This window comes from Manacus candei, unplaced genomic scaffold, assembly GCF_025592945.1.
Source record: "Manacus candei isolate 608988 ecotype Guabito, Panama unplaced genomic scaffold, ASM2559294v1 h1tg000081l, whole genome shotgun sequence".
Classification (NCBI taxonomy): Eukaryota; Metazoa; Chordata; class Aves; order Passeriformes; family Pipridae; genus Manacus; species Manacus candei.
In genome coordinates this window covers 628,564-641,699 of record NW_026138129.1, presented here as the reverse complement: position 1 = coordinate 641,699, position 13,136 = coordinate 628,564, and the positions used below count along the sequence as shown (strand labels likewise).

The 13,136-nt window shown below is 36.3% G+C and overlaps 1 protein-coding gene across 3 annotated transcripts in view; it reads left to right on the top strand.

Moving 5' to 3' along the window:
- Positions 1 to 10,451, top strand: part of SMOC2 (SPARC related modular calcium binding 2) — a 136,612-nt gene extending 126,161 nt beyond the window's left edge. For 2 of the 3 annotated variants that reach the window (XM_051811164.1, XM_051811166.1), the window contains 4 exons: positions 2,386 to 2,488; positions 3,383 to 3,657; positions 6,021 to 6,064; positions 8,840 to 10,451. In XM_051811164.1, the coding sequence (XP_051667124.1) occupies positions 2,386 to 2,488; positions 3,383 to 3,657; positions 6,021 to 6,064; positions 8,840 to 8,860 (443 nt within the window). In that variant the 3' untranslated portion in view covers positions 8,861 to 10,451. The remainder of the gene's footprint in view (positions 1 to 2,385; positions 2,489 to 3,382; positions 3,658 to 6,020; positions 6,065 to 8,839) is intronic. The other variant, XM_051811165.1, reaches the window with a different exon arrangement.
- The last annotated feature ends 2,685 nt before the right edge of the window (positions 10,452 to 13,136 follow it).

Here is a 13,136-nt window from a genome sequence, read left to right as displayed (position 1 = left end):
TCTGTACCATATGTACACTCAGCAGCTCCCTGGAGAGCAGTAGAAACTACCTAAAGCATAGGTTCTTCTTTCTTCCAGATGTGTCAGAAATACAGTCATAAATAACATGAAAAATTCAGATGGAGCTCCTAAATCAAATAGGATATTAATATTATTATGTATCAAAAAAAAAAGATAGAGAAAGAAAAAAGTCAAATTTCCTTTTCTCGATGTTGTGCTGCATTGTTACATGCTGAGGTCTTATTTCCTGCATTTTCCATGAATCCTGTATTAATTCACAACTAATGTTTGTGGCAGAATTCAGGCTTCTGACTGATGATGGTAACACAGCTCCAATATGAAATGGATAAAACATATCATTCAAGATAGGTCTATATGGGAGAGCCTCCGACAGACTTCTTTTTGCCTGTCTTTTGAAGAGAACTAGCTCTGGTCCACAGTGCTATCCTTGGTAGCAAGATGTAGCACTGAGCTCAGTAGGTTGCTCAGAGACTTAGTTTCTTGTTTCATTCAAGCTAACACAACTGAATGTGCCTTCTGCTTTGGAACTTCTTGGCATCTGCCTGCTTGTCTCTGGACAAATGTGCTTTTGTGGCTTGCAAAGCTATGCGACCTCATTTAAATCATAATGCACAATTTATTTACACGGTTGTAGTGCCTGAACCTTATTTAACAGCAAGCTCTTTGCAGTAGAGAATATGCTTTTAAATTATGCACTGAATGCTACCAGCAACCTGTTGCTATAGTCTTTTGTCCTTACCTATTAATGTCTTACCACCCTTCTCATTTTTCTTCCTTACAAAGATCAAGTGCTTGCCTCACTGAACTTGAACTCATAGTCATAGCTGTTGGATTTTTGTTTTGTTTTGTTTTTTTCCTTTCTTTTTTCTCTTTTTTTCCAGTTGTGACGGGAAAAAAACCCCACACTGGTTAAAGATAAAGGGAAGAGGAACATAGAGAAGGACAACTAGTTTTGTGTGTGTACTTTTAGTGCAGTGAAACTTGCCTCAGTAAATTCCATACACCTTTTACAGTTATTGGAATAAAATGTCTCTGATGTGAAAAGCAAACACATAAGAGACAGGGAACTCATAACTACATGAATGTGCTAGACAATAATATGTAGTGGGTGCTCCTGCTGTACATAACAGCTGAGCTATTCTTACTGCAACACAACTAAGGGCTAATATAAAACAGGTTTATTTCCTTGGATTAACATGGGATATATTAAAAAATAATTTTCTGGCCAAGGAGGCTTTTCAGGCTCATATAGTCCTGCTGCCTGCTCCAGAGGTTTCTGAGAAGTGTAATAAAATAACAAATCCCTACTGGCTGACTAATCTTTATCCACAATGCTTCAAAGTATTTCCCTTGTTCACTTTAAAACAGAACTGTGGGTAAGTGGCTGCCAGCATAGAATTGTCTCTTAAAGTCCTGCCATGGACTCCAGTTTCAAGTTTCTAATCTCTGTGTCACTGATCATGGATCATCCTAGAGTTTAAGTCAGCTAATAGAGGGCTGGGGAAGACCTGGTGTTTAGCTCAGGGCTCTGGGGAAGAGGAAACAGGTGTATTGTATAAGCAAACCTCCATGTGTCAACATTCATGCACTTGTCAGAGGAATTTATGTGCTCCAGCTGTGCTGCTCGAAGAGGGGATCTTTCAGTATATATTTATCTGATGTATTAGGTATCTGAAACGTGCTGTCAGTTTCTTTCAGAGAAAAACTTTGTAGCATTGGGAATGTAGTCATGAGGATGATCGAGCGTCACCATAGGATCCCTCGGTATTAACCAAAGTAGCACAGCTGATTGGGCTAATGCCATGTAGTGGCAGTTAACCCTCGTCAAATAGAAAAGGGAATGAGGCAAGGAGTTAACTGTCATTTTGCAGAGAGGAAAAACAATGCACTGAAAGAATGCGTGTTGAGAAAGCCAGTGCAAATTCAGAGGAGCAAAAGTAGAAAGCTGAAAGAAGTCTTGTGCTGTGAGCTTCTAGACCATGTTTCAAACAGTTTCTAGACCATCTTTCAAACAGTCTGTGTTAGGTACAAACCTCTGTTGTTTCAAAGCTTTTATTTTCAAAATATGACACCCATGTTAAAGATATCTCAATAAAAGGAAAAATAATGGCCAAAATTTAAAGAAAGGAACTCCAGGTATGCAAAACAGACTCCCACTTGCTTGAGTTCAAATGGTTGGTTGTTTATTCCTGCTCTGTTACAGATATATACCTGAATTTAGATATGTGTATTTGAATCATGAACTTGTCCACAATGGAAATTTGTGTACATGGAGTTACATCTATCTCTAAGTTTGAAATATTCTTGGAATATGAATCTTGTAAAAACAGTTAACAAGAAAAGAAAAAAAATCTGGTTTTCTAGGTTGTCCTGGGGCCAAGAAGAATGAGTTCCTGACTAGTGTTTTGGATGCATTGTCCACAGATATGGTGCACGCAGTCTCTGATCCATCCTTGTCTTCTAGCCGGTGGGTTTCAGATCCTTTTTATGTGTCTTTAAAAGGATTCTGGCAATGGTGAATGAATTGTTGATGGGCTTGAGAAGCCTTCACAAAGGGTAAATTTCCAAGAACTAGGAGACTTTACTTCAAAGTTATCACTGTAGACTATATCCACTAAACAGAGATGCACTTGATAGATGAATTCTCAACAGCACAGATTAGGGTTTATCTGTACCTGCTGGTGCAACTGTCTGTCAGGTTTTTTTCTTCTCTTAGGCTTTATTTGAGGAATGTGTTTTACTTTCCTGATTTGTATTTTGCCTAGTTGTTTGCAAAACAAGTCAATGCTATCAGCAGTCACAGGTAGCATTAAAAATGCATAAGTACTGTCAAAATTTGGGCATCTGCAGGTCAGGTGTTTATCATCTGAAGAGGAGATGGCATTTATTGTTATAACTTATCCTGTAATTCAATACCTTCAGGTGTTTCATCTCTAAGAGTATCCATCATGGGTTGTAATTGGAACTTAGGTATTTGGCAATGCTGATTGTTGATCTACTTCAGTTGATTACACATTTAATGCATCTGCTGTCTATGCAACTGTCTTTTTCTTTTTTTATTTCTCTCTTCATTTTTCTCTTTTTCAGGAAATTAAAGAGGAAAGCACTGTTTGCCAATGTGGTGCTGATCTCAACAGGGTTTCAGAGAGTTAACTAATATTCCAGCCCTTAGTGTAAAATTTAGGGTACAGTTGGCCAAAGAGAAAAAAGAGGGATTTACTACAAGAAGTTAGTGTCCAAAAACAGGGAAGTTTGTGTAACAATACATATGATGGTGATGTAACTATTCTGAAATAAAGGCACAAACTGAGGTTTATGTATCTTAGAATTAAGACTAAACTCTCTTTTTTTCTTGTTTCAGGGTTTCAGAGCCTGATCCAAATCATACTCTGGAAGAGAGAGTGGTCCACTGGTATTTCAAACAGCTAGATAAAAATTCCAGTGGGGATATTGGCAAGAAAGAAATCAAGCCCTTTAAGAGATTCCTGAGAAAGAAATCAAAGCCCAAAAAGTGTGTGAAGAAGTTTGTGGAATACTGTGATGTGAACAACGATAAGTCCCTGTCAGTTCAAGAATTAATGGGCTGCTTGGGAGTAACAAAAGAAGAAGGTAAAACAGAAACAAAGAAACGCCATAGTAAGAAACTTTTCTATCTGTCTTTTTCACTAAATACTTCAAAGCTGATGAAGCCTGATATTTATAAGTGCCAGAATCGTACAAAATAAAAAAATACACCTGTCTGTAGCTAATGCAGCTGTTGCTAAAGGCAGATGGCAGGAAAGTTGCTTCTGTGTAGGCAAAACATCACTTTGCTCCAGCAGAATCAAAAACTTCCTGTTGATTCTGACCATTAAATGTATTACAGTAGGAAACCTCAGAGGATATGATAACATTAACAGTCATCAAAAAGCCAGTTTAATGTTATTACAGTACTATGTTCTGAATGAATGGAAGTATCACACCTGTGCTTTTTGGATTCCTGGAAGGAAGCATGTCGTTGAACTTTCTAATGACTTCTCATTTCTCAAATGTGGTTTAGAGATAAAGCAAGGAATGCAGTCATCTGCCAAACAGGTGGAACAACTGCTGATACATAGCCACCTTACCTTGCTGCCAAAGTGGTAGAAAGGGGAACAACTAACTACAGAGTATAATAGGCCCTGCAGAGTTCAATCATGCAATACCTGAAAATGAAGAAGAATCTAAAAAAAAAAATTGTAAACAACAGCAGTAGATCCCTATACTTTAAGAAGTTGTAGAACAATTAATGTAGGCAAATTGGTTTGTCTGGTACCTTAAAATGAAGGGAGGACAGTAAAACAAAGGTGTCATTGGTTTTACTCAAGTCCAGAAAGGGAATACTGCAGAAAGACAGAAGAGCTCTACATTTTACTAATAAATTGTCCATGACTCACAGAAACAGATCACTCAAAACAAGCATCAATCAAATCCAGAATTTTTTTTCTGATGCCTTTTTTTTTTTTGTGGACCTAATCATAATACCTTGCAATTTTCACTTAGATGATGGAGGTTAAAAAAAATGACTGTTGTTATCTTTATGCTAAAAATGTGGAAAGTAAAATGCTTCTGTCCTGCTGCAACAGGCACTCCTTGGGCTAATTTTAAATAAAATTTGGGTCCAAAATCACTGCCCAGAAGGTAAAGGAAAGCCATAGCAAGACTGAAGGCAAACCCTAATCTTTTTGGTGCACATTCCAGCGAAAAAACCCTCAAAGATTAGGATAAACTGCTTGTTTTGGAAAGGAAAGTTGTAAGATGCATGAAATCATATAAAGATTACACAGAGATTTGGCTCAAGTAAAAATTGTGTTCACTATAACAGGAGTTTTTTAACGGATCTTCTCCAAAAAAATCCATTCAATAATGAGAACATTCAACTTTGGAATGAAAAAAATATCTCGGAACTTTGACATTGAAAAACTAATGGCATTCAGTTGGAAAAAAGTTCTAAAAATCATTGTGTTGCTTTACTGGAAATACATAGTTTTAAGGACAAGACAATAAAAATTACTGTTGTTGGAATATCATTATTCTGTTTTGTTTCTCCTTACTTGATAATTAAAATTTCCTTTCTGATAATCCTTTCACTCGCACAAAGAGAAATCAACTGGCACTTCACTGCAGCTACAGTTACATTTCTAGGAAAAGATGAGACCCTCGTTTTCTGAGGTGTGAGAGCTCAGACAAGGAGGTGGTTCTGTACCATTTTGTTTGAATCCCAGGTGTCCGGTATGAGAACCATTTGAAGCAATATAAAAACCATACAGTTGCAAAGCATGCTTTCTGAGTGGAGTACTAGTTGCTGCAGTATTTCTCAAGGTCCAGTTTTGTTGCCCCTTGTCCCATTACAGCTTGATTGACTCACAAACTGACATGGAAAACCAAAAGTGCGAGCTCCTCCCTAGCCTCTCAAATTTGCTTGTGAAGTCGAATGGGCCAACAGATTCATGAAGCTTATTGGATTTTTTTCCCCCATTTTGGGTACTGTCTTGGGCTTTAACACTAAGAAACTTAAAAAAACCCAGTGATAATCTTGTAGTTTTACAGTTTAAATATGAACAATGTCTTTGGCTTATAGAACTGTTTCTTTACACTATCTTTAAGCAAAATGAATGCTTTCCAGACAGTCTGCTTGTCAACGCTTCTTTCTCACCAGGGATAATAGACTGTATTTACTACTAAAGATTTAACAAGTTTGAAATGCTCAGCAATGACTAGATGCAATATCCTAAGCAAATGTCACATATTACCTGGCAAGAGATGTTGTCATTTAACTTTCATATAACTCCATGAAAGAAGCAACACCTGTATGAGGAAAGAAAAAGGTGGACATTTCAATGAAAGATCTGAAATATTTTATTTCATTTATTGAAAGCTACTCTTAAAAAATACCTTTTCATAATGAGATCTTAAGTTCTTGGGGATGTTGCATACAACTTGCAAACCACACTTACAATATTTTATTTTCCCTCCTTTAGCGGCCCCTAAAACCAACACTGAGAGCACTTCATCCAGCAGGCAGGTGAGTACTGGGGAGAGAAAGATCTCCATTTCTGCCTAGATCAGCTGACTTTCTTGGGGTTTTAGCAGTTAGCATTTCAGCTTCAAACTACATTAATCTGCTATTCTGCAGACTTGCCAGAAAAATGTAGACCAGCATCCCAATTAACAAATTTTGGCTTAAGTTCTATCTGGGGAAAGCTGAATCAGTCAATTCCAGGTGCAAGTAAATGTACATAATGTGCACAGTGGATTAGGCTTGCATTTGAAAGCTCCTACGAAAGTGTAAGTTGACATATAGGTTATATGATAATATAGGATAATTTGATGACTGTAACTGAGCCCTCATGAGTCTTCTGCATTCCTGAATGACAGCATTCCAATACACTTTTAAAAGTGCACTGCTTTATCTCCATTTATCTTTTGCTTTAACTGAATTTTGTCAATTTTTCTTTGTGTCACACTGTAGACACAAACTTACATTCACTGAAATTACTATTTGTGAGCAAAGCCGTGGATTTCGCATGCCCTGTGAAAGTCTGTACATTTCACAACCCCCACCAAATTACTAAATGGTGGCTTTAAACACCTTTTAAAATCTTAGGGCAGAGAAAAGAGCTGTCACTTTCAAATACCTTTGCTACCTGAGCAAAAGAATGCTGAAGAACTAGGATTTTTATCAGTCTGCTAGTGTACATTTAAACTAAAATTGGCTTGATCTGCAGAATGATTGGAGCAAATAAAATGTCAGATGCCCTGACAACATAATCTGTGATTTGGGTGTGTATCAATTTTCTGCAAATACTTGATTGTGTTTTTTGAAATAACACCAGTGTATGTCATCCGTGGAGGTTTGGCTAGTCAAGGCTTTCAGAGCTGCAAAAGTCACAAAAGTGGAGTTTTTAAATGAAGGACGGGTACATTTTGAAAAGGAGGGACTGAAGTGAAAGTTCAGGAAAATAGATTAAAAATGGGTTTCTCATTTGTATGTGTCTATTTTTAGAATCATTAATTCTAAAGATTCAATTTTCTGGGCTACATAGGCATACCTTCCTAGTACTTTTGCATGGTTCTGAAGAATGACTTGTAAGTTATTTGAATGGTCTAGTAAAAGAGTCATCTTCACACTGTTCTTACCTCACCATTGTATTAATTAGAGGAATTGAATTATTAATTCCCACGAAAGCATCAGTAAATTATGAACTGGTTTAAAAAACACCTCATGTAAATATATTATAAGAACAGCTCAGGTAATCCTGCACCCATAAAAATAGGAACTTGGTTAAAAATATCCCAAAACCATAGTTGTGGTAAATGTTGTCCCATCTATTGTAAAGCTAGATTAGTTTGTTAGAAATTAAACTCAAGGTGAACCTCCCCACAAGCCAAGAGAAATCTTCCTCTCATCGTTGCTCATCAGTTTGTTCCATTTTTCATCTCTCATTTGTTTGATGTTAGGTTCACACTTCCTAAGGCAAGCTCAACACTGGTTGTGGGTTTTACCAGAGACCTCCTACAAAACTTTGATGGACTATAAAATATTCTCACAGCTACAAGGATGTGATAAGTTTCTGTTTGTTTAAACAAATATTTGTGGTCTTAATTTTTCCAGCTTTCCCCACAAATTACTTATGCCTTTAAACAAGGCAGCCTGAAAACTATTATCCTGTCGGAACTCAAAAACATGCAAAGGGGTTATTTTAATTATATTACTGGCACACGTGCATTTCACTTGAAGCATGACAAGCCCTCTCCCCTTTCTTGTAATCTGATCCCGAGTTGCAGAATCTGTAATAAAAGTATCCTTAGAACAGCTATGGTTTTTAATTTTGACCAATAATTTTGCTGACTCAGCATTAATTGTTTTAAGAGCTGTTGCTGACAAATGATAGCCTTAAATTAAGGCTGGCTAAGCAAACCATCTGTTGGCAGTTTCATACTTGAACAATACATGACTGCAAATGCAGAAGCTAGTTTTCATCACAGAAGTTCTCACTTGAAAAGAAGTTATTGAAGAACATGGGAGCCGCTCAAAGGAAACCACCCACCTGAGGGCATGATAAGATTTGCACCACTCAGGAGACACACACTCAAAAACTCATTTTCTACTAGTTTATTGCAGCAGTTTAGTTATATATATGCTTATGTGTGCTTAGAGGTGTATTCCTGAATATATTTTTTCGCTATATGCACATCTGTGTGCGTACCGGCACATAGAAGCTTACTGAAAGAAAGCAGATAGAGAAACATATACTAATATACTAACTGAATATCAGCTGGGGTTGTTCCAAAAGAACAACGTGAGGGGTCTGACAGAACTAAGGTAGTGGCCAGGTATGTTTCCCTTGCTCAGCTCCGCCCTGTGCAACAAACATACACATACATGCACACATGCTGTCAGTGAGACACAGAGGGTGTTTTGCAGCCTAGCAAAAAGTTTACAAGGAAACTATAGGTTGTTCAGGAGACTTTGGCCAGCAGCCCATTCCTTATACATCACATGCCATAGAAAGGTATATTGCACCAGGGACTTGCCCAGGCAGTTGCTAAAACTGTGTGTTCAACAGTAATAGATTTAAAGGGACCATAGGTAAGAAATAGTAAAGATGTTGCTCATACCCTTGCTCATAGATGCCATGAAGGGAAGGGATTCTTTTTTATTCCCCATATATATTTGTGCAGAACTCGCCTTCTGATAGCGTCATGTGGACACTGTTGAGAAATAGAGGTAGATAGTTATACTGTATTAATGAAAAATATCATTAATGACACAAATTTTTCCAACTTCTTTCAACAGGTTTCTAAGAAGCAAGGGTGAACACCTTACCGATCCAAGGCAGATCTCTTTGACATGTGGGAGATTTCCTCACCAAAAGGCAATAAAAACAACTGTAGTATTTGCACTTTGTACTTAAAAATGTAAATTCACTTTGTAGAAATGAAATATTTAAGCAGACTTTTTTTTTAATCTGTGAAAATGTAATGACTAGTTTTGAAAAATTATCACATACAATGTATGTGTATTCTTTTGTTGTCTGAAATATGTAAAACATGTTGGAGATGTAAAAGTTTGCATTTAAATCATTTTTTAGAAAATAACTTTTTGGTAAAAAGTAGCATAGAAACCTGATTCTATGTATTTTGATTTTGATAGTATGCCTCGTTTTTCTTAAAAATGTCATTTAAGTAGAGTTATGCTGAAAAGTCTACTGTATTCTCAATTTTTTCCAAGCAGTGTTGAAAATTTCAGGTTTGTAGGACTGAGAGAATTATGTAAATTGCTGTTTACTTAGTTTTGCAGTTTTTTCATCAGTGGCAATATTTCATTTTGTTTTGTTTTTATTGTAATTATTAGGCTTTCCAAAGATCATGCAATGAGAATACTACCACTAATGGATTAAAAAAACAGTTATTCTACTTGGGATGTTTATAGAAAAATGTATCCTTTTATCCATTTTTAAAATTCCTTTTATTATAAATTTTAGTAGGATTTTTCTCCTGTTTGCTTTCACTTGGGTTATTAGTACAGCAAATCAAAAAGGAGTAAAGTGAATTGGATTGTAATGTCACTCCTGTCTGGTTCAGCATGGGCCTAAAAGCATGTTTCTGTGGTCAGTGCAAAGCAGCAGCAGAGTTTATATGGGTCAGAATTTAAATCTTGCTATAGAGATGGGGAATGTCAAGCAGATGGTTCAACCTTTTTTCACCCTACGCCCTATCAACTCTTTAGCTTGCCTCAGAGTCCACTAGAGGTAAAGCTGAACAGCAGTTACCCTCAGGAGGGGCTACTCACATCACCCCTGCCTGAGACTTTTTCCTTGCTGTCTGAAAGAAGTTTTCACAAGTTCTCATACCTTCTCTGTCATTTTTTCCCCCTGATGCTCTTTTTTTTTTTTGTATTTGTGTCTGAGGGGAATAAGAACTGGCAGATATAAATTTAGGGTAGGGTACCCAAGTGAAAAAAAGCACTCCTTTTGAACAATTGTGAGTTACAAGTAGCTGAATTGATCAATGCAGTGGTAGAAGGTCTGCTGGCATCTAATAGCTGACAAGGGAAGGCAGGAATGTTGCAACAAGCAGCGATTTCATTCTGGTTTGTTTAAACAATGTATGGGATCTCACATCTGACTAGCACCCTGGCTTGAACTTGTACCTGGTGAAGCTTTTTTTTTTTTGCTAATAAAAATGTTTCATTTCAATTCCGACATATACTGAAGTGACAGGAAACACTGTAAGAAGTGGAATCGTACCCCAGAAATTATGTACTCTAAGCTTTGGCAGCAGGAGAAACCAAGATGCACCTGTGTGTTATCTTGTATTTTTGTTTTAAAAAGTATTTGTTATTCTTTGATACTGTTAAACTTTGAATTTAATCTTCTTTATAGATTAAAGGTCAGTATGCTATCAAACTATGCTGGTGATTTTTATTTTGCAACGTAGTGAGCTATGTTGGGAAACAAATAACACACAGTGGTGACTTCACCACTGCGTAAAGTTTACAAGAAACCTCCTGAGTGCACATTGTGTCAATCTTCTTTTCTTTCTTTGTCCCTTTGTGGAATTCTCTTCATGCCTTATTCATACCATTGCTTTCTCAAAACAGTAATTTTGAGGCCATACCCTTTGATGGTACTGTCTCCATATAGCTTCAGTTTAGCCTCTTGCCTTTTCTCAGCAAAGTGAGAGATGACACCTTTTCCCCTTGATGAGACTGTGAGCTGCTGGGCAACATTCAACCTGGCTTGAAACAGTGAGAGAGAGGCAAACCCTGAGAATTCTCAGCGCCTGGTTAGGTGGTCACAGTATGGTTAACAGCAGCATTTTGTAAGAAGAATCTAATTCCACCACTGTGGCCTTTGGAGACAATATAAATGTAGGTTACCAAATATTTTGCCATGTTCATGGTTTGAAAATGCACCCCATTTAAACTAAGAGGGTGGGTGGGGTGGCAGATTTGGACTAGCCATGTGATTATATAATGAGTAGCCTCAAATACTGAGGGAAACACAGATAAATGCTAAAGGCACTCTGAGGTATTCAAAGACTTCTATAGCACAGAGTCATTTAATAACTCTACAGTGACTGAAACATGAGGTGTTTCCTTTTCGTATGTATTTCTGTCTCATCACTTTTATAGTTTATTTCAATTACCAGCAATTATACCACTTGAATATAAGTAGTACTGATTCTCATAGTTCCAGTTAGAGGCCATATCCCTGATGAGATCACACTTGAAAGCCTGCTAAATTCACCTTGGGTTCCTGTATCTTCCATATATCCACAGGAAAGTTAAACTTGCATAAATTTTGGTTTTCTAGTTGTAACCAAGCATGGCCTTGATACGAAAAAGGAATCCATTTGAATAGGCCTTTAGGCTCACACTGCAGTACCAGTGTTTATTTAGTTACACAGTAATTAATTAGTTCTAGTTTTTATCCTATTCCATGTGCAACAGTTTAGTTTCAATTTTAATTATGTTCTTATTGAAAACACAAATTATATTCTGCTTCTCATTGACCAATATTTGTTCTAGTTCCAGCTATTGCTGAGCATATTTGTTTAGAGTTTTTATAAGGTTGTAAATAGAAGACTATAAGGTTTGAAAAATATGTATTTATTCAGTGATTTGTCCAGCCTGTTGCAACATCCATTAGTTAACAGGCCACACAGCGAGAAATGTCCTGTGTTTTGTCAACACTTTGAAAAACTTTCTCATTTTGTTTCCATCCCCAAATATAGGCAAATTTCATAGTTCAAGTTTTACCAAAACTACTTAATTCTCAGTCTTCTCCCAGTCTAACAAAATGCCTAGCTTTCAGATACTCATTTTGTAGAACTGGGACCTAGATGATGGCTCTGAATGAAAATTTTTCTTGCTGATGTCATTTCAGATATTAAAAGAGTAAAAGAGAGAAGACTTTAACAATATTCACTGCATATAAATAGAGGAATACACTGTAGTTTTTTTATATGAACCAGGCTTTTGCCCTTCACAAGTGCCATAAGCTATGGAGACAGGAGGCATTTCTAGAAAGCTGGAAGGAAAACAAAAATATAAATTAAATCATTAAAAACATTTAATTGTGTCCCAGATTTGATATATTTAACTAATATTTTCCTTTTATAGTAGTAATAAAAGATGGATTAATGGAAGCTAAGAAATCTTTACTCACAAAGATAACACAGTTGTCCCTTTTAAATATTTACACTAGTGTATTACATAGCTAAGTTATAGAAACTAATGGGAAGAGTCTTTAGTACAATAAGTGAAACATTTATTACTTTTGTTTCTTTAGGATGGCAAATTGATGTAATTTTGGGGTAATTACTTCGACATTAAATAGGAACCAACTAAGTTTAATGATGTCTTAAACATTAGAATGATTGTAATAAATTATTGATACAAACCGTACTCTTTGTCCCATTTAATTGTTCCAGTTCAAGTTTTATAAGTGAAAATATGCCCTTTGTTTAAAAGGCATAAATAATACATTTTATTTTTTTTCTTTAATCAAAAACTCATGTAGAAAGCATTCAGAAAAACACATTTCTCTAGAACATCCAATGAGGGGGATAACAGGGAGACAATTCTATTTTTATCTAGGTTAACAATAGAAGTGCATGTATATATGTCCATTTTCCCTTTTTCATCATGCACTTTGTCCTCTCACTGCTCATATACAAAGCTTTTTGGAAGGGAAGATAGTGAAATGAGAGTCCATTCTGTGCATGTGTATAATCTTTTCCATAAAATAGAGTCATCTGAGTCATCCTTTCCCTAGATACTCTCTTTACTCATTATCAACTCAATGCATAGGATTACTTGCTTCATATCAAATACAGAATCCTTCTCTGCACAGGCATGGAATCCATTCATTCATGCCTAAATGGGTAGAAGAAAATCACTCATAAATGATCAGCACAGTCTATGAGACTGCAGGTGGACAGCTATAAGCTTTTATTAAGCCAAAAAAAGTATTATAAAGATTTACAAAGCCCACTCAGTATGTGAAGTGCATCCATGGAGATTCCTATATTCAATCAGGAAAAAAAAATGAAAAAAGTGGTGAATGAAGTTTCCATTGAGAAACATT